This window comes from Oncorhynchus tshawytscha, linkage group LG22 (genome assembly GCF_018296145.1).
Source record: "Oncorhynchus tshawytscha isolate Ot180627B linkage group LG22, Otsh_v2.0, whole genome shotgun sequence".
NCBI lineage: Eukaryota > Metazoa > Chordata > Actinopteri > Salmoniformes > Salmonidae > Oncorhynchus > Oncorhynchus tshawytscha.
This window is the reverse complement of record NC_056450.1, coordinates 44,353,254-44,379,262: the sequence shown is the minus strand read 5'-3', so window position 1 is coordinate 44,379,262 and position 26,009 is coordinate 44,353,254. Positions and strand designations below refer to the sequence as shown.

General features: G+C 44.7%; 1 protein-coding gene across 1 annotated transcript in view; it reads right to left on the bottom strand.

The window, feature by feature from the left end:
- The window catches only part of LOC112238629 (IQ motif and SEC7 domain-containing protein 1-like), a 61,673-nt gene extending 36,520 nt beyond the window's left edge, over positions 1-25,153 (bottom strand). Inside the window, exons 1-7 of the mRNA XM_042303595.1 lie at positions 24,809-25,153; positions 22,120-22,256; positions 21,100-21,963; positions 14,470-14,631; positions 1,383-1,505; positions 1,022-1,188; positions 617-756 (exon numbers count right to left, since the gene is read on the bottom strand). Coding sequence (XP_042159529.1) covers positions 617-756; positions 1,022-1,188; positions 1,383-1,505; positions 14,470-14,631; positions 21,100-21,963; positions 22,120-22,256; positions 24,809-25,150 — 1,935 coding nt within the window. The 5' untranslated portion in view covers positions 25,151-25,153. The remainder of the gene's footprint in view (positions 1-616; positions 757-1,021; positions 1,189-1,382; positions 1,506-14,469; positions 14,632-21,099; positions 21,964-22,119; positions 22,257-24,808) is intronic.
- Positions 25,154-26,009: the final 856 nt, after the last annotated feature.

Below are 26,009 nucleotides of genomic sequence, written 5' to 3'. Positions count from 1 at the left end.
ATGCGTCCTGGCTAGTCATGATTGGCTGAGATAATGGTGTGGTTGGACGTGCCGAGAGATGATTCCCGATTGGTCTGTCTATAACAGAACGGTGGCTGGTCCCTGGTCAGTACATAAATCATCTTTACAACTGCAGATTTTTTGGAAATATATATTATATTACAATATAGATTTTTTTGGACAAATGCAGAAGTGCTGCTACAGCTCTCAACAAAAATATTGCTGTCCTGAATTTAGCCGGGTTTAAGTAGAGAGACTATTTCCTGGAGGACAATAGCATGCTGACTCACATGTTTACATGTTGTGGGTGGGGCTAAGGCTTAAGAGGGCGTTAACAACGCTGAATGGGCGTACACAAAACAAGAACTCTGTAGAAAGTGTGAAAATCTCGTCAGTCTTTCAAAGGGCATTTTCTCCTACTTGTCTCTTAAGAAGGGGATAACAAGTTTATTAAACTTTTAAAGCTGCACACCATCCCCATGTTTCTTACTAACTACAGTGATATACCATTCATAAATCTGTACTTTCATAAAATGCTAAAATAAGATAATCACTTTAGATTGGATATAACGTCAATAGAGGAATCCAAACCCATTTCTACTGTATGTTGACTTACAGGCTTCTTGCCAACCAAAACCCTCTCCACAGCCTGTACTTGAGACACGTGGTCATCGTTGGTGCGTAGCTCCCATTTCTCTATCCGATGGTAGATTCCTATTAACAGGTCTCTGGGAATGTCCTGGCCATTATCCACTCCTGGGGAAACATATCACACACAGTGGAGAGTGTGTTTATCAAAACAGAGAAAAGGAAGTGATATACAGATTGTACTATAAATCATTCCCTAACGTTCTGTAGAAGAAGACGTAGAGATGCCGAGGAGGATAGAAGGGGAAAGTCTGAGATTGGCCAATGAAGTGAGAGAAATAGACGTAGACACTATGGTTGTCTGTTTTGAGAGAAGAAGTAAAAACAAGTTCTTTTAGGTTCTGAAAAAGAAAACAGTCAGCATCTTCCTCACCTCTGAGGTTTTTGATGAAGTCCTCCAACTTCATCTTCCTCTCTGGTTTGACGTTGGGAGAGTACATGTCAGTGTTGAGGAGGATGATGGCGAAGGCCAGGATGAAGATGGTGTCGGGGTTCCGGAACTGTCGGATCAGCACCGGGTTACTCACACAGTACCGCTGACTGGAGGTGAGGGGCGTGTGGGGTGGGGGGGAGACAGAGGGAGATTAGATATGAAGCAGATTTTTATTTTTTATTTAAAAAAATACTAAATGAATACTCTTGTGCACAACACAAACTACCCCCCCCACAAAAAAAAAAATCACAAAAGTCTATAAATCCACAGGTCATGCTATAGTCCATAATCCTGCTGTTACCTGAAAGCCTCGATCAGTCTCTCCACCTTCTGGGCCTCTCCCTGGACTTTAATCTGGGCCTGAAACTTCCTGAGGGCATCATCTAGATCCATCCCTGAGAAGTCCAACTCATCTACCACACAACTGGACAGGGAGAGGAGAGAGGGAGAGAGGATGAAGAGAGGGAGAGAGGGAGGAAGGATGAAGAGAGGGAGAGAGGATGAAGAGAGGGAGAGAGGGAGAGAGGATGAAGAGAGGGAGAGAGGGAGGAAGGATGGAAAGAGTGAGAGAGGATGAAGAGAGGGCGAGAGGGAGGAAGAATGAAGAGATGGGGTAAGGATGAGAAGAGGGAGGAAGGATGATGAGAGGGAGGAAGGATGAAGAGCGGGAGAGAGGATGAAGAGAGGGAGGAAGGATGGAGAGAGGGAGGAAGGATGAGAAGAGGGAGGAAGGATGATGAGAGGGAGGAAGGATGAAGAGCGGGAGGTAGGAATGAGGAAGGCAGGAAGAGAGGGACAGAGTCATCACAGAGGAAGTAGATAACACAGGCTGTAAGAAAAATGAACAATAAAGTATCCTTCTACTAAAGGAAAGTGGGAGAGAGTCAGACAGAATGCAATACTGTATAGTGCAGAGTTGACTGGTTAGAGTCAGACAGAATGCAATACTGTATAGTGCAGAGTTGACTGGTTAGAGTCAGACAGAACACAATACTGTATAGTGCAGAGTTGACTGGTTAGAGTCAGACAGAACACAATACTGTATAGTGCAGAGTTGACTGGTTAGAGTCAGACAGAATGCAATACTGTATAGTGCAGAGTTGACTGGTTAGAGTCAGACAGAACACAATACTGTATAGTGCAGAGTTGACTGGTTAGAGTCAGACAGAACACAATACTGTATAGTGCAGAGTTGACTGGTTAGAGTCAGACAGAATGCAATACTGTATAGTGCAGAGTTGACTGGTTAGAGTCAGACAGAACACAATACTGTATAGTGCAGAGTTGACTGGTTAGAGTCAGACAGAATGCAATACTGTATAGTGCAGAGTTGACTGGTTAGAGTCAGACAGAACACAATACTGTATAGTGCAGAGTTGACTGGTTAGAGTCAGACAGAACACAATACTGTATAGTGCAGAGTTGACTGGTTAGAGTCAGACAGAACACAATACAGACAGAACAGTTGTCTGGTTGACTGGTTAGAGTGAGACAGAACAGTTCATTGGTTACAGTCAGAACAGTTGATTGGTTAGAGTCAGACAGAACAGTTGATTGGTTACAGTCAGAACAGTTGATTGGTTAGAGTCAGTCAGAACAGTTGATTGGTTAGAGTCAGTCAGAACAGTTGATTGGTTAGAGTGAGACAGAACAGTTGATTGGTTAGAGTCAGTCAGAACAGTTGATTGGTTAGAGTCAGAACAGTTGATTGGTTACAGTCAGACAGAACAGTTGATTGGTTGCAGTCAGAACAGTTGATTGGTTAGAGTCAGACAGAACAGTTGATTGGTTAGAGTCAGACAGAACAGTTGATTGGTTAGAGTCAGAACAGTTGATTGGTTAGAGTCAGACAGAACAGTTGATTGGTTACAGTCAGAACAGTTGATTGGTTAGAGTCAGTCAGAACAGTTGATTGGTTAGAGTCAGAACAGTTGATTGGTTAGAGTCAGACAGAACAGTTGATTGGTTACAGTCAGAACAGTTGATTGGTTAGTCAGAACAGTTGATTGGTTAGAGTCAGTCAGAACAGTTGATTGGTTACAGTCAGAACAGTTGATTGGTTAGAGTCAGACAGAACAGTTGATTGGTTAGAGTCAGACAGAACAGTTGATTGGTTACAGTCAGAACAGTTGATTGGTTAGAGTCAGACAGAACAGTTGATTGGTTACAGTCAGACAGAACAGTTGATTGGTTACAGTCAGAACAGTTGACTGGTTAGAGTCAGACAGAACAGTTGATTGGTTAGAGTCAGAACAGTTGATTGGTTAGAGTCAGACAGAACAGTTGATTGGTTAGTCAGACAGAACAGTTGATTGGTTAGAGTCAGTCAGAACAGTTGATTGGTTACAGTCAGAACAGTTGATTGGTTAGAGTCAGACAGAACAGTTGATTGGTTACAGTCAGACAGAACAGTTGATTGGTTACAGTCAGAACAGTTGACTGGTTAATGTCAGACAGAACAGTTGATTGGTTAGAGTCAGAACAGTTGATTGGTTAGAGTCAGACAGAACAGTTGATTGGTTAGAGTCAGACAGAACAGTTGATTGGTTAGAGTCAGTCAGAACAGTTGATTGGTTACAGTCAGACAGAACAGTTGATTGGTTACAGTCAGAACAGTTGACTGGTTAGAGTCAGACAGAACAGTTGATTGGTTACAGTCAGAACAGTTGATTGGTTAGAGTCAGTCAGAACAGTTGATTGGTTAGAGTCAGTCAGAACAGTTGATTGGTTAGAGTGAGACAGAACAGTTGATTGGTTAGAGTCAGTCAGAACAGTTGATTGGTTAGAGTCAGAACAGTTGATTGGTTACAGTCAGACAGAACAGTTGATTGGTTGCAGTCAGAACAGTTGATTGGTTAGAGTCAGACAGAACAGTTGATTGGTTAGAGTCAGACAGAACAGTTGATTGGTTAGAGTCAGAACAGTTGATTGGTTAGAGTCAGACAGAACAGTTGATTGGTTACAGTCAGAACAGTTGATTGGTTAGAGTCAGTCAGAACAGTTGATTGGTTAGAGTCAGAACAGTTGATTGGTTAGAGTCAGACAGAACAGTTGATTGGTTACAGTCAGAACAGTTGATTGGTTAGTCAGAACAGTTGATTGGTTAGAGTCAGTCAGAACAGTTGATTGGTTACAGTCAGAACAGTTGATTGGTTAGAGTCAGACAGAACAGTTGATTGGTTAGAGTCAGACAGAACAGTTGATTGGTTACAGTCAGAACAGTTGATTGGTTAGAGTCAGACAGAACAGTTGATTGGTTACAGTCAGACAGAACAGTTGATTGGTTACAGTCAGAACAGTTGACTGGTTAGAGTCAGACAGAACAGTTGATTGGTTAGAGTCAGAACAGTTGATTGGTTAGAGTCAGACAGAACAGTTGATTGGTTAGTCAGACAGAACAGTTGATTGGTTAGAGTCAGTCAGAACAGTTGATTGGTTACAGTCAGAACAGTTGATTGGTTAGAGTCAGACAGAACAGTTGATTGGTTACAGTCAGACAGAACAGTTGATTGGTTACAGTCAGAACAGTTGACTGGTTAATGTCAGACAGAACAGTTGATTGGTTAGAGTCAGAACAGTTGATTGGTTAGAGTCAGACAGAACAGTTGATTGGTTAGAGTCAGACAGAACAGTTGATTGGTTAGAGTCAGTCAGAACAGTTGATTGGTTAGAGTCAGAACAGTTGATTGGTTAGAGTCAGTCAGAACAGTTGATTGGTTAGAGTCAGACAGAACAGTTGATTGGTTACAGTCAGACAGAACAGTTGATTGGTTACAGTCAGAACAGTTGACTGGTTACAGTCAGACAGAACAGTTGATTGGTTGCAGTCAGAACAGTTGATTGGTTAGAGTCAGACAGAACAGTTGATTGGTTAGAGTCAGACAGAACAGTTGATTGGTTAGAGTCAGACAGAACAGTTGATTGGTTAGAGTCAGAACAGTTGATTGGTTAGAGTCAGACAGAACAGTTGATTGGTTAGAGTCAGACAGAACAGTTGATTGGTTAGAGTCAGACAGAACAGTTGATTGGTTACAGTCAGTCAGAACAGTTGATTGGTTAGAGTCAGAACAGTTGATTGGTTAGAGTCAGTCAGAACAGTTGATTGGTTAGAGTCAGACAGAACAGTTGATTGGTTAGAGTCAGACAGAACAGTTGATTGGTTAGAGTCAGACAGAACAGTTGATTGGTTAGAGTCAGTCAGAACAGTTGATTGGTTAGAGTCAGAACAGTTGATTGGTTAGAGTCAGTCAGAACAGTTGATTGGTTAGAGTCAGACAGAACAGTTGATTGGTTACAGTCAGACAGAACAGTTGATTGGTTACAGTCAGAACAGTTGACTGGTTACAGTCAGACAGAACAGTTGATTGGTTGCAGTCAGAACAGTTGATTGGTTAGAGTCAGACAGAACAGTTGATTGGTTAGAGTCAGACAGAACAGTTGATTGGTTAGAGTCAGACAGAACAGTTGATTGGTTAGAGTCAGAACAGTTGATTGGTTAGAGTCAGACAGAACAGTTGATTGGTTAGAGTCAGACAGAACAGTTGATTGGTTAGAGTCAGACAGAACAGTTGATTGGTTACAGTCAGTCAGAACAGTTGATTGGTTAGAGTCAGAACAGTTGATTGGTTAGAGTCAGTCAGAACAGTTGATTGGTTAGAGTCAGACAGAACAGTTGATTGGTTAGAGTCAGACAGAACAGTTGATTGGTTACAGTCAGACAGAACAGTTGATTGGTTACAGTCAGAACAGTTGACTGGTTACAGTCAGACAGAACAGTTGATTGGTTGCAGTCAGAACAGTTGATTGGTTAGAGTCAGACAGAACAGTTGATTGGTTAGAGTCAGACAGAACAGTTGATTGGTTACAGTCAGAACAGTTGACTGGTTAGAGTCAGACAGAACAGTTGATTGGTTAGAGTCAGAACAGTTGATTGGTTAGAGTCAGACAGAACAGTTGATTGGTTAGAGTCAGACAGAACAGTTGATTGGTTAGAGTCAGTCAGAACAGTTGATTGGTTACAGTCAGAACAGTTGATTGATTAGAGTCAGACAGAACAGTTGATTGGTTACAGTCAGACAGAACAGTTGATTGGTTACAGTCAGAACAGTTGACTGGTTAGAGTCAGACAGAACAGTTGATTGGTTAGAGTCAGAACAGTTGATTGGTTAGAGTCAGACAGAACAGTTGATTGGTTAGAGTCAGACAGAACAGTTGATTGGTTAGAGTCAGTCAGAACAGTTGATTGGTTAGAGTCAGAACAGTTGATTGGTTAGAGTCAGTCAGAACAGTTGATTGGTTAGAGTCAGACAGAACAGTTGATTGGTTACAGTCAGACAGAACAGTTGATTGGTTGCAGTCAGAACAGTTGATTGGTTAGAGTCAGACAGAACAGTTGATTGGTTAGAGTCAGACAGAACAGTTGATTGGTTAGAGTCAGACAGAACAGTTGATTGGTTAGAGTCAGAACAGTTGATTGGTTAGAGTCAGACAGAACAGTTGATTGGTTACAGTCAGACAGAACAGTTGATTGGTTACAGTCAGAACAGTTGACTGGTTAATGTCAGACAGAACAGTTGATTGGTTAGAGTCAGAACAGTTGATTGGTTAGAGTCAGACAGAACAGTTGATTGGTTAGAGTCAGACAGAACAGTTGATTGGTTAGAGTCAGTCAGAACAGTTGATTGGTTAGAGTCAGAACAGTTGATTGGTTAGAGTCAGTCAGAACAGTTGATTGGTTAGAGTCAGACAGAACAGTTGATTGGTTACAGTCAGACAGAACAGTTGATTGGTTACAGTCAGAACAGTTGACTGGTTACAGTCAGACAGAACAGTTGATTGGTTGCAGTCAGAACAGTTGATTGGTTAGAGTCAGACAGAACAGTTGATTGGTTAGAGTCAGACAGAACAGTTGATTGGTTAGAGTCAGACAGAACAGTTGATTGGTTAGAGTCAGAACAGTTGATTGGTTAGAGTCAGACAGAACAGTTGATTGGTTAGAGTCAGACAGAACAGTTGATTGGTTAGAGTCAGACAGAACAGTTGATTGGTTACAGTCAGTCAGAACAGTTGATTGGTTAGAGTCAGAACAGTTGATTGGTTAGAGTCAGTCAGAACAGTTGATTGGTTAGAGTCAGACAGAACAGTTGATTGGTTAGAGTCAGACAGAACAGTTGATTGGTTAGAGTCAGACAGAACAGTTGATTGGTTAGAGTCAGTCAGAACAGTTGATTGGTTAGAGTCAGAACAGTTGATTGGTTAGAGTCAGTCAGAACAGTTGATTGGTTAGAGTCAGACAGAACAGTTGATTGGTTACAGTCAGACAGAACAGTTGATTGGTTACAGTCAGAACAGTTGACTGGTTACAGTCAGACAGAACAGTTGATTGGTTGCAGTCAGAACAGTTGATTGGTTAGAGTCAGACAGAACAGTTGATTGGTTAGAGTCAGACAGAACAGTTGATTGGTTAGAGTCAGACAGAACAGTTGATTGGTTACAGTCAGACAGAACAGTTGATTGGTTACAGTCAGAACAGTTGACTGGTTACAGTCAGACAGAACAGTTGATTGGTTGCAGTCAGAACAGTTGATTGGTTAGAGTCAGACAGAACAGTTGATTGGTTAGAGTCAGACAGAACAGTTGATTGGTTAGAGTCAGACAGAACAGTTGATTGGTTAGAGTCAGAACAGTTGATTGGTTAGAGTCAGACAGAACAGTTGATTGGTTAGAGTCAGACAGAACAGTTGATTGGTTAGAGTCAGACAGAACAGTTGATTGGTTACAGTCAGTCAGAACAGTTGATTGGTTAGAGTCAGAACAGTTGATTGGTTAGAGTCAGTCAGAACAGTTGATTGGTTAGAGTCAGACAGAACAGTTGATTGGTTAGAGTCAGACAGAACAGTTGATTGGTTACAGTCAGACAGAACAGTTGATTGGTTACAGTCAGAACAGTTGACTGGTTACAGTCAGACAGAACAGTTGATTGGTTGCAGTCAGAACAGTTGATTGGTTAGAGTCAGACAGAACAGTTGATTGGTTAGAGTCAGACAGAACAGTTGATTGGTTACAGTCAGAACAGTTGACTGGTTAGAGTCAGACAGAACAGTTGATTGGTTAGAGTCAGAACAGTTGATTGGTTAGAGTCAGACAGAACAGTTGATTGGTTACAGTCAGAACAGTTGATTGATTAGAGTCAGACAGAACAGTTGATTGGTTACAGTCAGACAGAACAGTTGATTGGTTACAGTCAGAACAGTTGACTGGTTAGAGTCAGACAGAACAGTTGATTGGTTAGAGTCAGAACAGTTGATTGGTTAGAGTCAGACAGAACAGTTGATTGGTTAGAGTCAGACAGAACAGTTGATTGGTTAGAGTCAGTCAGAACAGTTGATTGGTTAGAGTCAGAACAGTTGATTGGTTAGAGTCAGTCAGAACAGTTGATTGGTTAGAGTCAGACAGAACAGTTGATTGGTTACAGTCAGACAGAACAGTTGATTGGTTGCAGTCAGAACAGTTGATTGGTTAGAGTCAGACAGAACAGTTGATTGGTTAGAGTCAGACAGAACAGTTGATTGGTTAGAGTCAGACAGAACAGTTGATTGGTTAGAGTCAGAACAGTTGATTGGTTAGAGTCAGACAGAACAGTTGATTGGTTACAGTCAGACAGAACAGTTGATTGGTTACAGTCAGAACAGTTGACTGGTTAATGTCAGACAGAACAGTTGATTGGTTAGAGTCAGAACAGTTGATTGGTTAGAGTCAGACAGAACAGTTGATTGGTTAGAGTCAGACAGAACAGTTGATTGGTTAGAGTCAGTCAGAACAGTTGATTGGTTAGAGTCAGAACAGTTGATTGGTTAGAGTCAGTCAGAACAGTTGATTGGTTAGAGTCAGACAGAACAGTTGATTGGTTACAGTCAGACAGAACAGTTGATTGGTTACAGTCAGAACAGTTGACTGGTTACAGTCAGACAGAACAGTTGATTGGTTGCAGTCAGAACAGTTGATTGGTTAGAGTCAGACAGAACAGTTGATTGGTTAGAGTCAGACAGAACAGTTGATTGGTTAGAGTCAGACAGAACAGTTGATTGGTTAGAGTCAGAACAGTTGATTGGTTAGAGTCAGACAGAACAGTTGATTGGTTAGAGTCAGACAGAACAGTTGATTGGTTAGAGTCAGACAGAACAGTTGATTGGTTACAGTCAGTCAGAACAGTTGATTGGTTAGAGTCAGAACAGTTGATTGGTTAGAGTCAGTCAGAACAGTTGATTGGTTAGAGTCAGACAGAACAGTTGATTGGTTAGAGTCAGACAGAACAGTTGATTGGTTAGAGTCAGACAGAACAGTTGATTGGTTAGAGTCAGTCAGAACAGTTGATTGGTTAGAGTCAGAACAGTTGATTGGTTAGAGTCAGTCAGAACAGTTGATTGGTTAGAGTCAGACAGAACAGTTGATTGGTTACAGTCAGACAGAACAGTTGATTGGTTACAGTCAGAACAGTTGACTGGTTACAGTCAGACAGAACAGTTGATTGGTTGCAGTCAGAACAGTTGATTGGTTAGAGTCAGACAGAACAGTTGATTGGTTAGAGTCAGACAGAACAGTTGATTGGTTAGAGTCAGACAGAACAGTTGATTGGTTAGAGTCAGAACAGTTGATTGGTTAGAGTCAGACAGAACAGTTGATTGGTTAGAGTCAGACAGAACAGTTGATTGGTTAGAGTCAGACAGAACAGTTGATTGGTTACAGTCAGTCAGAACAGTTGATTGGTTAGAGTCAGAACAGTTGATTGGTTAGAGTCAGTCAGAACAGTTGATTGGTTAGAGTCAGACAGAACAGTTGATTGGTTAGAGCCAGACAGAACAGTTGATTGGTTAGAGTCAGAACAGTTGATTGGTTAGAGTCAGACAGAACAGTTGATTGGTTAGAGTCAGACAGAACAGTTGATTGGTTAGAGTCAGACAGAACAGTTGATTGGTTACAGTCAGTCAGAACAGTTGATTGGTTAGAGTCAGAACAGTTGATTGGTTAGAGTCAGTCAGAACAGTTGATTGGTTAGAGTCAGACAGAACAGTTGATTGGTTAGAGTCAGACAGAACAGTTGATTGGTTAGAGTCAGACAGAACAGTTGATTGGTTAGAGTCAGTCAGAACAGTTGATTGGTTAGAGTCAGAACAGTTGATTGGTTAGAGTCAGTCAGAACAGTTGATTGGTTAGAGTCAGACAGAACAGTTGATTGGTTACAGTCAGACAGAACAGTTGATTGGTTACAGTCAGAACAGTTGACTGGTTACAGTCAGACAGAACAGTTGATTGGTTGCAGTCAGAACAGTTGATTGGTTAGAGTCAGACAGAACAGTTGATTGGTTAGAGTCAGACAGAACAGTTGATTGGTTAGAGTCAGACAGAACAGTTGATTGGTTACAGTCAGACAGAACAGTTGATTGGTTACAGTCAGAACAGTTGACTGGTTACAGTCAGACAGAACAGTTGATTGGTTGCAGTCAGAACAGTTGATTGGTTAGAGTCAGACAGAACAGTTGATTGGTTAGAGTCAGACAGAACAGTTGATTGGTTAGAGTCAGACAGAACAGTTGATTGGTTAGAGTCAGAACAGTTGATTGGTTAGAGTCAGACAGAACAGTTGATTGGTTAGAGTCAGACAGAACAGTTGATTGGTTAGAGTCAGACAGAACAGTTGATTGGTTACAGTCAGTCAGAACAGTTGATTGGTTAGAGTCAGAACAGTTGATTGGTTAGAGTCAGTCAGAACAGTTGATTGGTTAGAGTCAGACAGAACAGTTGATTGGTTAGAGTCAGACAGAACAGTTGATTGGTTACAGTCAGACAGAACAGTTGATTGGTTACAGTCAGAACAGTTGACTGGTTACAGTCAGACAGAACAGTTGATTGGTTGCAGTCAGAACAGTTGATTGGTTAGAGTCAGACAGAACAGTTGATTGGTTAGAGTCAGACAGAACAGTTGATTGGTTACAGTCAGAACAGTTGACTGGTTAGAGTCAGACAGAACAGTTGATTGGTTAGAGTCAGAACAGTTGATTGGTTAGAGTCAGACAGAACAGTTGATTGGTTAGAGTCAGACAGAACAGTTGATTGGTTAGAGTCAGTCAGAACAGTTGATTGGTTACAGTCAGAACAGTTGATTGATTAGAGTCAGACAGAACAGTTGATTGGTTACAGTCAGACAGAACAGTTGATTGGTTACAGTCAGAACAGTTGACTGGTTAGAGTCAGACAGAACAGTTGATTGGTTAGAGTCAGAACAGTTGATTGGTTAGAGTCAGACAGAACAGTTGATTGGTTAGAGTCAGACAGAACAGTTGATTGGTTAGAGTCAGTCAGAACAGTTGATTGGTTAGAGTCAGAACAGTTGATTGGTTAGAGTCAGTCAGAACAGTTGATTGGTTAGAGTCAGACAGAACAGTTGATTGGTTACAGTCAGACAGAACAGTTGATTGGTTGCAGTCAGAACAGTTGATTGGTTAGAGTCAGACAGAACAGTTGATTGGTTAGAGTCAGACAGAACAGTTGATTGGTTAGAGTCAGACAGAACAGTTGATTGGTTAGAGTCAGAACAGTTGATTGGTTAGAGTCAGACAGAACAGTTGATTGGTTACAGTCAGACAGAACAGTTGATTGGTTACAGTCAGAACAGTTGACTGGTTAATGTCAGACAGAACAGTTGATTGGTTAGAGTCAGAACAGTTGATTGGTTAGAGTCAGACAGAACAGTTGATTGGTTAGAGTCAGACAGAACAGTTGATTGGTTAGAGTCAGTCAGAACAGTTGATTGGTTAGAGTCAGAACAGTTGATTGGTTAGAGTCAGTCAGAACAGTTGATTGGTTAGAGTCAGACAGAACAGTTGATTGGTTACAGTCAGACAGAACAGTTGATTGGTTACAGTCAGAACAGTTGACTGGTTACAGTCAGACAGAACAGTTGATTGGTTGCAGTCAGAACAGTTGATTGGTTAGAGTCAGACAGAACAGTTGATTGGTTAGAGTCAGACAGAACAGTTGATTGGTTAGAGTCAGACAGAACAGTTGATTGGTTAGAGTCAGAACAGTTGATTGGTTAGAGTCAGACAGAACAGTTGATTGGTTAGAGTCAGACAGAACAGTTGATTGGTTAGAGTCAGACAGAACAGTTGATTGGTTACAGTCAGTCAGAACAGTTGATTGGTTAGAGTCAGAACAGTTGATTGGTTAGAGTCAGTCAGAACAGTTGATTGGTTAGAGTCAGACAGAACAGTTGATTGGTTAGAGTCAGACAGAACAGTTGATTGGTTAGAGTCAGACAGAACAGTTGATTGGTTAGAGTCAGTCAGAACAGTTGATTGGTTAGAGTCAGAACAGTTGATTGGTTAGAGTCAGTCAGAACAGTTGATTGGTTAGAGTCAGACAGAACAGTTGATTGGTTACAGTCAGACAGAACAGTTGATTGGTTACAGTCAGAACAGTTGACTGGTTACAGTCAGACAGAACAGTTGATTGGTTGCAGTCAGAACAGTTGATTGGTTAGAGTCAGACAGAACAGTTGATTGGTTAGAGTCAGACAGAACAGTTGATTGGTTAGAGTCAGACAGAACAGTTGATTGGTTAGAGTCAGAACAGTTGATTGGTTAGAGTCAGACAGAACAGTTGATTGGTTAGAGTCAGACAGAACAGTTGATTGGTTAGAGTCAGACAGAACAGTTGATTGGTTACAGTCAGTCAGAACAGTTGATTGGTTAGAGTCAGAACAGTTGATTGGTTAGAGTCAGTCAGAACAGTTGATTGGTTAGAGTCAGACAGAACAGTTGATTGGTTAGAGCCAGACAGAACAGTTGATTGGTTACAGTCAGACAGAACAGTTGATTGGTTACAGTCAGAACAGTTGACTGGTTACAGTCAGACAGAACAGTTGATTGGTTGCAGTCAGAACAGTTGATTGGTTAGAGTCAGACAGAACAGTTGATTGGTTAGAGTCAGACAGAACAGTTGATTGGTTACAGTCAGAACAGTTGACTGGTTAGAGTCAGACAGAACAGTTGATTGGTTAGAGTCAGAACAGTTGATTGGTTAGAGTCAGACAGAACAGTTGATTGGTTAGAGTCAGACAGAACAGTTGATTGGTTAGAGTCAGTCAGAACAGTTGATTGGTTACAGTCAGAACAGTTGATTGATTAGAGTCAGACAGAACAGTTGATTGGTTACAGTCAGACAGAACAGTTGATTGGTTACAGTCAGAACAGTTGACTGGTTAGAGTCAGACAGAACAGTTGATTGGTTAGAGTCAGAACAGTTGATTGGTTAGAGTCAGACAGAACAGTTGATTGGTTAGAGTCAGACAGAACAGTTGATTGGTTAGAGTCAGTCAGAACAGTTGATTGGTTAGAGTCAGAACAGTTGATTGGTTAGAGTCAGTCAGAACAGTTGATTGGTTAGAGTCAGACAGAACAGTTGATTGGTTACAGTCAGACAGAACAGTTGATTGGTTGCAGTCAGAACAGTTGATTGGTTAGAGTCAGACAGAACAGTTGATTGGTTAGAGTCAGACAGAACAGTTGATTGGTTAGAGTCAGACAGAACAGTTGATTGGTTAGAGTCAGAACAGTTGATTGGTTAGAGTCAGACAGAACAGTTGATTGGTTAGAGTCAGACAGAACAGTTGATTGGTTAGAGTCAGACAGAACAGTTGATTGGTTACAGTCAGTCAGAACAGTTGATTGGTTAGAGTCAGAACAGTTGATTGGTTAGAGTCAGTCAGAACAGTTGATTGGTTAGAGTCAGACAGAACAGTTGATTGGTTACAGTCAGAACAGTTGACTGGTTACAGTCAGACAGAACAGTTGATTGGTTGCAGTCAGAACAGTTGATTGGTTAGAGTCAGACAGAACAGTTGATTGGTTAGAGTCAGACAGAACAGTTGATTGGTTAGAGTCAGACAGAACAGTTGATTGGTTAGAGTCAGAACAGTTGATTGGTTAGAGTCAGACAGAACAGTTGATTGGTTAGAGTCAGACAGAACAGTTGATTGGTCACAGTCAGACAGAACAGTTGATTGGTTACAGTCAGAACAGTTGATTGGTTAGAGTCAGACAGAACAGTTGATTGGTTAGAGTCAGACAGAACAGTTGATTGGTTAGAGTCAGACAGAACAGTTGATTGGTTAGAGTCAGAACAGTTGATTGGTTAGAGTCAGACAGAACAGTTGATTGGTTAGAGTCAGACAGAACAGTTGATTGGTCACAGTCAGACAGAACAGTTGATTGGTTACAGTCAGAACAGTTGATTGGTTAGAGTCAGACAGAACAGTTGATTGGTTAGAGTCAGACAGAACAGTTGACTGGTTAGAGTCAGACAGAACAGTTGATTGGTTCGCCACTCACTCCAGTACATCCTTGTTGAACTGTTTCTGTCTGCAGCCCAGGAACTCTCCTATCATCTGTCTGCTCAGTCCTTTCCTCTCCAGGATGAAGCGGGCGATGCCTACCGGTGTGTCCGATACGAAGCCTCTCTCTATCAGGTACTGTATACCCTTCTCTGGCTTCCTGCATTGAGGGAGAGACACAGAGAGGGAGAGACACAGAGAGGGAGAGACACAGAGAGGGAGAGACAGAGAGAGGGAGAGACAGAGAGAGGGAGAGACACAGAGAGGGAGAGACACAGAGAGGGAGAGACAGAGAGAGGGAGAGACACAGAGAGGGAGAGACACAGAGAGGGAGAGACACAGAGAGGGAGAGACACAGAGAGGGAGAGACACAGAGAGGGAGAGACACAGAGATGGAGAGACACAGAGAGGGAGAGACAGAGAGGGAGAGACACAGAGAGTGAGAGACACAGAGAGTGAGAGACACAGAGAGGGAGAGACACAGAGAGAGGGAGAGACACAGAGAGAGGAGAGACACAGAAAAACAGGAGTTATTATAAAATATTGTATATGCCCCTGAACAGACGCTTTTATCCAAAGTGACTTTTAAAGTAGAATGACACACAACACAGAGAATCAAGAACTGGCCTTGAAGAACTGACCTACTCAACTAACTCAGAGGTCCTTGTGAAAGCCTATCGCTGCAGGGTTGTGAGGGCGTGTCTATCGCTGCAGGGTTGTTAGGGCGTGTCTATCGCTGCAGGGTTGTTAGGCGTGTCTATCGCTGCAGGGTTGTTAGGCGTGTCTATCGCTGCAGGGTTGTTAGGGCGTGTCTATCGCTACAGGGTTGTTAGGGCGTGTCTATCGCTGCAGGGTTGTTAGGGCGTGTCTATCGCTGCAGGGTTGTAAGGGCGTGTCTATCGCTGCAGGGTTGTTAGGGTGTGTCTATCGCTGCAGGGTTGTTAGGGCGTGTCTATAGCTGCAGGGTTGTTAGGGCGTGTCTATCGCTGCAGGGTTGTAAGGGCGTGTCTATAGCTGCAGGGTTGTTAGGGCGTGTCTATCGCTGAAGGGTTGTTAGGGCGTGTCTATAGCTGCAGGGTTGTTAGGTGTGTCTATCGCTGCAGGGTTGTTAGGGCGTGTCTATAGCTGCAGGGTTGTTAGGGTGTGTCTAACGCTGCAGGGTTGTTAGGGCGTGTCTATAGCTGCAGGGTTGTTAGGGCGTGTCTATCGCTGCAGGGTTGTAAGGGCGTGTCTATCGCTGCAGGGTTGTTAGGGTGTGTCTATCGCTGCAGGGTTGTTAGGTGTGTCTATAGCTGCAGGGTTGTTAGGCGTGTCTATCGCTGCAGGGTTGTTAGGGCGTGTCTATAGCTGCAGGGTTGTTAGGGCGTGTCTATCGCTGCAGGGTTGTAAGGGCGTGTCTATCGCTGCAGGGTTGTAAGGGCGTGTCTATTGCTGCAGGGTTGTAAGGGCGTGTCTATCGCTGCAGGGTTGTTAGGGCGTGTCTATCGCTGCAGGGTTGTAAGGGCGTGTCTAAAGCTCCATTCGATACTAGCCAACGGGACATTAAAAACTGTATTATCTTATGTTTCACTGAGTCGTGGCTGAATGACGACACGGATGATATACAGCTGGCTGGGTTTTCTGTGCATCGGCAGGCGAGAACAGCTATGTCTGGTAAGACAAGGGGTGGGGGTGTGTGTCTATTTGTCAGCAACAGCTGGTGCGCGATGCCTAATATTAAGGTAGTGCCAAGTTATTGCTCACCTGAGGTAGAGTATCTCATGATAAGCTGTAGACCACACTATCTACCAAGAGACTTTTCATCTGTATTTTTCGTAGTTGTCTATTTACCACCACAGACTGATGCTGGCAGTAAGACCAAACTCAACGGGCTGTAAAAAGACAACAAGAAATTGCTCATCCAGAAGCAGCGCTCCTAGTGGCCGGGGACTTTAATGCAGGTAAACTTAAATCAATTTTACCTCATTTCTACCAGCATGTAACATGCGCATCCAGAGGAAAAAAACTCTAGATCACTTTTACTCAACACACAGAGATGTATACAAAGCTCTCCCTCGCCCTCCATTTTGCAAAACTGACCCTAATTCTATCCGACTAAATCCTGCTTTACAAGCAAAAAACTGTAACAGAAAGTACCAGTGCCTCGCTCAATACAGAAGTGGTCAGAAGATGCGGATGCCACACTACAGGACTGTTTTGCTGGCACAGACTGGAATATGGGATTCATCCAATGGCATTGTGGAGTATATCACCTCAGTCATCGGCTTCATCAATAAATACATCGACAACTTCGTCCCCACAGTGACCGTACGTACATATCCCAACCAGAAGCCATGGATTACAGGCAACATCCACACCTAGCTAAAGGCTAGAGCTGCCGCTTTCAAGGAGCGGGACACTAATCCGGGCGTTTATAAGAAATCTCGCAATGCACAAACCATCAAACAGGCAAAGCATCAATACAGGACTACGATTGAATCTTACTACACCGGCTCTAGCGCTCGTCGGATGTGGCAGGGCTTGCAAACTCTTACGGACTACAAAGGGAAACCCAGCCGTGAGCAGCCCAGTGACGCGAGCCTGCCAGACAGGCTAAATGCCTTTTATGCTCACTTCGAGGCAAGCAACACTGAAGCATGCATGAGAGCACCAGCTGTTCCGGACGACTGTGTGATCACGCTCTCCGTAGCTGATGTGAGTAAGACCATTAAACATGTCAACATTCACAAGGTCGCAGGGCCAGATGCATTACCAGGACGTGTACTCAGAGCATTCGTGGACCAACTGGCAAGTGTCTTCACTGACATTTTCAACCTGTCCCTGTCCGAGTCTGTAATACTTACATGTTTCAAGCAGAGCACCATAGTCCCTGTGCCCAACAAAGTGAAGGTAACCTGCCTAAATGACTACCGCCCCGTAGCACTCACGTCGTTAGCCATGAAGTGCTTTGAAAGGCTGGTCATGGCTCACATTAGCACCTTCATCCCGGAAACTATAGACCCACTCTAATTCGCATACCGCACCAACAGATCCACAGATGATGCAGACTCTATTGCACTCCACACTGCCCTTTCCCAGCTGGACAAAAGGAACGAATGTGAGAATGGTGTTCATTGACCACAGTTCAGCGTTCAACACCGTAGTGCTAACAAAGCTCATCACTAATCTAAGGATCCTGGGACTAAACATCTCCCTCTGCAACTGGATCCTGGACTTCCTGATGGGCCGCCCCCAGGTGGTAAGGGTAGGCAACAACACATCTGCCACGCTGAACCTCAACACGGGGGCCCCTCAAGGGTGCGTGCTTAGTCCCCTCCTGTACTCCATGTTCACCCATGACTGCGTGGCCAAGCACGAATCCAACACCATCATTAAGTTTGCTGACGACACAACAGTGGTAGGCCTGATCACCGACAATGATGAGACAGCCTATAGGGAGGAGGTCAGAAACCTGGCAGTGTGGTGCCATAATAACAACCTCTCCCTCAACATAACCAAGACTAAGGAGATGAACCACAGGAAAAGGAGGGCCAAACAGGCCCCCATTTCCATCGACGGGGCTGTAGTGGAGAAGGTTGAGAGTTCCAAGTTCCTTGATGTCCACATCACCAACAAAAAATCATGGTCCACATCAAGACAGTCATGAAGAGGGCACGACAAAACCTAATACCCCTCAGGAGATTAAAAAGATTTGGCATGGGTCCCCAGATCCTCAAAGTTCTACAGTTGCACCATCGAGAGCATCCTGACCGGTTGCATCACCACCTGGTATGGCAATTGCTCGGCATCCGACCGCAAGGCGCAACAGAGGATAGTGCCTACAGCCCAGTACGTCACTGGGGCCAAGCTTCCTGCCATCCAGGACCTACAGTGGGGAGAACAAGTATTTGATACACTGCCGATTTTGCAGGTTATCCTACTTACAAAGCATGTAGAGGTCTGTAATTTTTATCATAGGTACACTTCAACTGTGAGAGACGGAATCTAAAACAAAAATCCAGAAAATCACATTGTATGATTTTTAAGTAATTACTTAGCATTTTATTGCATGACATAAGTATCCTGTGACCTACCAACCAGTAAGAATTCCGTCTCTCACAGACCTGTTAGTTTTTCTTTAAGAAGCCCTCCTGTTCTCCACTCATTACCTTTTTAACTGCACCTGTTTGAGCTCGTTACCTGTATAAAAGACACCTGTCCACACACTCAATCAAACAGACTCCAACCTCTCCACAATGGCCAAGACCAGAGAGCTGTGTAAGGACATCAGGGATACAATTGTAGACCTGCACAAGGCTGGGATGGGCTACAGGACAATAGGCAAGCAGCTTGATGAGAAGGCAACAACTGTTGGCGCAATTATTAGAAAATGGAAGAAGTTCAAGATGACGTTCTCTGTTCATCCATGACTACGAAGTTCAAGATTCTCTCTCTCACAGTCGAAGTGTACAAAAGGTTGAGTCCGATGAGGTACTATCTAACTTACTAGAGGTTGAGTCCGATGAGGTACTGTCTAACTTACTAGAGGTTGAGTTCGATGAGGTACTGTCTAACTTACTAGAGGTGGAGTCCGATGAGGTACTGTCTAACTTACTAGAGGTTGAGTCAGATGCGGTACTGTCTAACTTACTAGAGGTTGAGTCCGATGAGGTACTGTCTAACTTACTAGAGGTTGAGTCCGATGCGATACTGTCTAACTTACTAGAGGTTGAGTCCGATGAGGTACTGTCTAACCTACTTGTTGAGCAGGTTGAGTCTGATGCGGTACTGTCTAACTTACTAGAGGTTGAGTCTGATGCGGTACTGTCTAACCTACTTGTTGAACAGAATGAGTCCGATGCGGTACTGTCTAACTTACTAGAGGTTGAGTCTGATGCGGTACTGTCTAACCTACTTGTTGAACAGAATGAGTCCGATGCGGTACTGTCTAACTTACTAGAGGTTGAGTCCGATGCGATACTGTCTAACTTACTAGAGGTTGAGTCCGATGAGGTACTGTCTAACTTACTAGAGGTTGAGTCCGATGAGGTACTGTCTAACTTACTAGAGGTTGAGTCCGATGAGGTACTATCTAACTTACTAGAGGTTGAGTCCGATGCGGTACTGTCTAACTTACAGGAGGTTGAGTCCGATGCGGTACTGTCTAACTTACTAAAGATTGAGTCCGATGCGGTACTGTCTAACTTACTAGAGGTTGAGTCCGATGAGGTACTATCTAACTTACTAGAGGTTGAGTCCGATGCGGTACTGTCTAACTTACTAGAGGTTGAGTCAGATGCGGTACTGTCTAACTTACTAGAGGTTGAGTTCGATGAAGTACTATATAACTTACTAGAGGTTGAGTTCGATGAGGTACTGTCTAACTTACTAGAGGTTGAGTCCGATGCGGTACTGTCTAACTTACTAGAGGTTGAGTCCGATGAGGTACTGTCTAACCTACTTGTTGAGCAGGTTGAGTCTGATGCGGTACTATCTAACTTACTAGAGGTTGAGTCTGATGCGGTACTGTCTAACCTACTTGTTGAACAGAATGAGTCCGATGCGGTACTGTCTAACTTACTAGAGGTTGAGTCCGATGCGATACTGTCTAACTTACTAGAGGTTGAGTCCGATGAGGTACTGTCTAACTTACTAGAGGTTGAGTCCGATGAGGTACTGTCTAACTTACTAGAGGTTGAGTCCGATGAGGTACTATCTAACTTACTAGAGGTTGAGTCCGATGCGGTACTGTCTAACTTACAGGAGGTTGAGTCCGATGCGGTACTGTCTAACTTACTAAAGATTGAGTCCGATGCGGTACTGTCTAACTTACTAGAGGTTGAGTCCGATGAGGTACTATCTAACTTACTAGAGGTTGAGTCCGATGCGGTACTGTCTAACTTACTAGAGGTTGAGTCAGATGCGGTACTGTCTAACTTACTAGAGGTTGAGTTCGATGAAGTACTATATAACTTACTAGAGGTTGAGTTCGATGAGGTACTGTCTAACTTACTAGAGGTTGAGTCCGATGCGATACTGTCTAACTTACTAGAGGTTGAGTCCGATGAGGTACTGTCTAACCTACTTGTTGAGCAGGTTGAGTCCGATGAGGTACTGTCTAACCTACTTGTTGAGCAGAATGAGTCCGATGAGGTACTGTCTAACCTACTTGTTGAGCAGGTTGAGTCCGATGAGGTACTGTCTAACCTACTTGTTGAGCAGAATGAGTCCGATGCGGTACTGTCTAACTTACTAGAGGTTGAGTCCGATGCGATACTGTCTAACTTACTAGAGGTTGAGTTCGATGAGGTACTGTCTAACTTACTAAAGATTGAGACTGATGAGGTACTGTCTAACTTACAGGAGGTTGAGTTCGATGAGGTACTGTCTAACTTACTAAAGATTGAGTTTTATGAGGTACTGTCTAACTTACAGGAGGTTGAGTCCGATGCGGTACTGTCTAACTTACTAGAGGATGAGTTCGATGAGGTACTGTCTAACTTACTAGAGGTTGAGTCAGATGCGGTACTGTCTAACTTACAGGAGGTTGAGTCCGATGAGGTACTGTCTAACTTACTAAAGATTGAGTCCGATGCGGTACTGTCTAACTTACTAGAGGTTGAGTCCGATGCGGTACTGTCTAACTTACTTGTTGAACAGGTTGAGTCCGATGCGGTACTGTCGTCTCTGCACCACGTCGTTGTTAGAGGCGGGGTTATCCCAGCTGTGTCTGCTCTCTCTCTGATAGGTCTGTTTCCCGAGCGGTGGGAGCGGCTCCCGGAGGCTGTCGCGCGATGAGGACCCGGAGGAGCAGTTGATGGTGTCGTTAGAGTTGGTGGTGGAGCTGAGAGAGTCGTTGTCTCCGTCAGAACAGCAGACCTGCTCCTGGCCACCAAGGGGCAGTGTGGCTGATGAGGAGGAAAATAGGGGGGTGAGGGGTGGTCCCTGGAGGGACTGAGAGGAGGAGGAGGGGGTATTGGGGTGTGGGTGGTGGGGGTGTATAGGGTAATATGGGAGCTGATGGTGGTGGTGTAGGATGGTGTGGTAGGGCAGGTGGGAGGGGATGGCCGAGGGGTGGGGGTGGTGAGGAAGCACAGTACGAGTCTGGCCTTGGGCCTGGGGAGGTATGGGGACAGCACGCCCGTTGGTGTTGGGGTGAGGCTTTGGGTGGGGGTTATGTTTAATAGTGCCCTGAGGTGACCCCCCTCCACCAACTCCTCCCCCTGGTTCTGTCTCGTAGACCCGTCGGCCAATAGAGCCCGAGCCGTCACTCATATCAACAGAGCTGTCGCTCTGGGGTTCGAGGGTCAACAGGGGTAGGTGAGCTTCTCTCAGGCTGTAGTCTCTACACTCTGTACAGGGGGTGCTGCGTCGGCTGTTACTGTTGCCCCCTCCCTCTGTGTCCCGGCTGTCTTCAAACCCCCCCACCCTGCCGCCACACACTCCAGGGCTCCAGTACTCTGTATCTGGGCTGCTGGGGGCCCGGTCCAAGGACAGGGGAGAGGACGAGAGCCTGTCATTCATGTAGAGGGTCACGTCGTTGTAGGAGGTGGCTGTGGTGTCTTCGTGCATGCTCTGTCTCTCTCCTCCTCCTCCTCCTACTCTTCCTCCCACTCCTCCTCTTCCTCCATCCCTCTGTCTGTCTCCCTCCCTGGGCCTCCAAACACACTCTCCGAAGTCGTCCACCTCCACCCCTGTCTCGTCTCCGTCACCTTCCTCCTCCTCTTCCTCCTCCTCCTGCTGACTGTCTTCCACACCAGACTGACAGGTCAGGGTGTCATCAATGGAGTCAGCCAGGGACTTCACCTACAACACACACAGGTTGGATAAAGACAGAACGGAGAGTCACACAGGTTGGATAAAGCCAGAAGGGTGAGTCACACAGGTTGGATAAAGACAGAACGGAGAGTCACACAGGTTGGATAAAGCCAGAAGGGTGAGTCACACAGGTTGGATAAAGACAGAACGGAGAGTCACACAGGTTGGATAAAGACAGAAGGGTGAGTCACACAGGTTGGATAAAGACAGAAGGGTGAGTCACACAGGTTGGATAAAGACAGTCACACAGGTTGGATAAAGACAGAACGGAGAGTCACACAGGTTGGATAAAGACAGTCACACAGGTTGGATGAAGACAGTCACACAGGTTGGATAAAGACAGAACGGAGAGTCACACAGGTTGGATAAAGAGAGAACGGAGAGTCACACAGGTTGGATAAAGACAGAACGCAGAGTCACACAGGTTGGATAAAGACAGAATGGAGAGTCACACAGGTTGGATAAAGACAGAATGGAGAGTCACACAGGTTGGATAAAGACAGAATGGTAAGTCACACAGGTTGGATAAAGACAGTCACACAGGTTGGATAAAGACAGTCACACAGGTTGGATAAAGACAGAACGGAGAGTCACACAGGTTGGATAAAGACAGAACGGAGAGTCACACAGGTTGGATAAAGACAGAACGGAGAGTCACACAGGTTGGATAAAGACAGAATGGTAAGTCACACAGGTTGGATAAAGACAGTCACACAGGTTGGATAAAGACAGTCACACAGGTTGGATAAAGACAGAACGGAGAGTCACACAGGTTGGATAAAGACAGAATGGTAAGTCACACAGGTTGGATAAAGACAGTCACACAGGTTGGATAAAGACAGTCACACAGGTTGGATAAAGACAGAACGGAGAGTCACACAGGTTGGATAAAGACAGAATGGTGAGTCACACAGGTTGGATAAAGACAGAACGGAGAGTCACACAGGTTGGATAAAGACAGAATGGAGAGTCACACAGGTTGGATAAAGACAGTCACACAGGTTGGATAAAGACAGTCACACAGGTTGGATAAAGACAGAACGGAGAGTCACACAGGTTGGATAAAGACAGAATGGTGAGTCACACAGGTTGGATAAAGACAGAACGGAGAGTCACCGTGACCTGAGAAATGATCTTTTGGAGAAGGTCTCGTCCAGGTGTGTTACTAACTCTCACCTGTTTGGAGAAGGTCTCGTCCAGGTATGTTACTAACTCTCACCTGTTTGGAGAAGGTCTCGTCCAGGTGTTACTAACTCTCACCTGTTTGGAGAAGGTCTCGTCCAGGTGTGTTACTAACTCTCACCTGTTTGGAGAAAGTCTCGTCCAGGTGTGTTACTAACTCTCACCTGTTTGGAGAAGGTCTCGTCCAGGTATGTTACTAACTCTCACCTGTTTGGAGAAGGTCTCGTCCAGGTGTGTTACTAAGTCTCACCTGTTTGGAGAAGGTCTCGTCCAGGTGTGTTACTAACTCTCACCTGTTTGGAGAAGGTCTCGTCCAGGTATGTTACTAACTCTCACCTGTTTGGAGAAGATCTCGTCCAGGTATGTTACTAACTCTCACCTGTTTGGAGAAGGTCTCGTCCAGGTATGTTACTAACTCTCACCTGTTTGGAGAAGGTCTCGTCCAGGTATGTTACTAACTCTCACCTGTTTGGAGAAGGTCTCGTCCAGGTATGTTACTAACTCTCACCTGTTTGGAGAAGGTCTCGTCCAGGTGTGTTACTAAGTCTCACCTGTTTGGAGAAGGTCTCGTCCAGGTGTGTTACTAACTCTCACCTGTTTGGAGAAGGTCTCGTCCAGGTATGTTACTAACTCTCACCTGTTTGGAGAAGATCTCGTCCAGGTATGTTACTAACTCTCACCTGTTTGGAGAAGGTCTCGTCCAGGTATGTTACTAACTCTCACCTGTTTGGAGAAGGTCTCGTCCAGGTATGTTACTAACTCTCACCTGTTTGGAGAAGGTCTCGTCCAGGTATGTTACTAACTCTCACCTGTTTGGAGAAGGTCTCGTCCAGGTATGTTACTAACTCTCACCTGTTTGGAGAAGGTCTCGTCCAGGTGTGTTACTAACTCTCACCTGTTTGGAGAAGGTCTCGTCCAGGTATGTTACTAACTATCACCTGTTTGGAGAAGGTCTCGTCCAGGTGTTACTAACTCTCACCTGTTTGGAGAAGGTCTCGTCCAGGTATGTTACTAACTCTCACCTGTTTGGAGAAGGTCTCGTCCAGGTGTTACTAACTCTCACCTGTTTGGAGAAGGTCTCCTCCAGGTGTGTTACTAACTCTCACCTGTTTGGAGAAGGTCTCGTCCAGGTGTTACTAACTCTCACCTGTTTGGAGAAGGTCTCGTCCAGGTGTTACTAACTCTCACCTGTTTGGAGAAGGTCTCGTCCAGGTGTGTTACTAACTCTCACCTGTTTGGAGAAGGTCTCGTCCAGGTATGTTACTAACTCTCACCTGTTTGGAGAAGGTCTCGTCCAGGTGTGTTACTAACTCTCACCTGTTTGGAGAAGGTCTCGTCCAGGTGTTACTAACTCTCACCTGTTTGGAGAAGGTCTCGTCCAGGTATGTGTACTCCTCTCTGTCCCCCTCGCAGCGTGGAGGAGACCCAGCCTGCATCTCTTCATCCCCAGGGTGGCCTCCAGGGTGAGGATACCTCTGTCCCTGCTGAACCCCTTGGCCCTGAGGCTGGCCCTGCCGCTCGTCAAACGAGTACTGCAGTCTCATGTCAGACAGGATGATACGTTGAGTCATCCGGCTCTCGGAGGCGGAGCTTCGTAGCTGCTCAAAGTTCTTGTTCATGCGGTACTGACGGAACGCCGTCTGGATGGTGCGCGCCGCCTGCCGACTGAGCAAGTACCCTCCGTACTTCCTCTCCAGCATCTCCACCTTACAAGAAACAGGAAGTGTGGACAGAACCAATGAGAGAGTGGGAGGAAGTGGAGAGAACCAATCAGAGAGCAGGGGAAAGTGGAAAGGACCAATGAGAGAGCATGAGGAAGTGGAACGGATCAATCCGTGAGTAGGGGGAATTGGAAAGGACCAGTCAGAGTGTAGGGGGAAGTGTAAAGGACCAATGAGAGAGCAGAAGGAAGTGGAAAGGAACAATGACAGAGCTGGAGATTAGGGGAGCTTTGTAAGGGAATATTGCCATAGCAACCCTATACAAATTGGTCATAAGGGATATCTCTATAGCCTCTGTTTTGAAAGGATGTTCTTTAGTTTCTGTTGAAAAGGACCTGAACCAGGGTTATGTTCACTAATTTGTCTTCATTATGTCACACAGCAACAGAATACATAACAACATAGAATACAACATCAGCAGAATCAGCAACAGTCTATTACACGTACTGTATGCATTCAGAATATAACAAGTAATAAATTAGAAAACAACAACTGTCAGGACACAGATTAAGCCTAATCTTGGACTAAAGCACCTTGATATCGGGCCTTAAAAAAGTTACAAAATGGAAAAAACACCTTCTTGTCCTGTAGGTCTGTGGAGAGCTCATAGCTGTCGGACAGGGCTTTGCAGCGCCTGTTGTCCTCCTCCTCCTGCTTCCGGAGCGCCAGGCTGGCAGGCTGGTGCCAGGTCCTCTGGGCCCAGGCCAGGGAGGCAGGGCTAGGGGGGCCACCGGTGGGCCCTGGGGTGGTGGCCCAGTGGGCCGGGGCCACTGTTGTAGCGATGATCAGAGCTGCTTAGGTAGGGTCCCTGTCTACAGGTGCTGTCGGAGAAACTGCC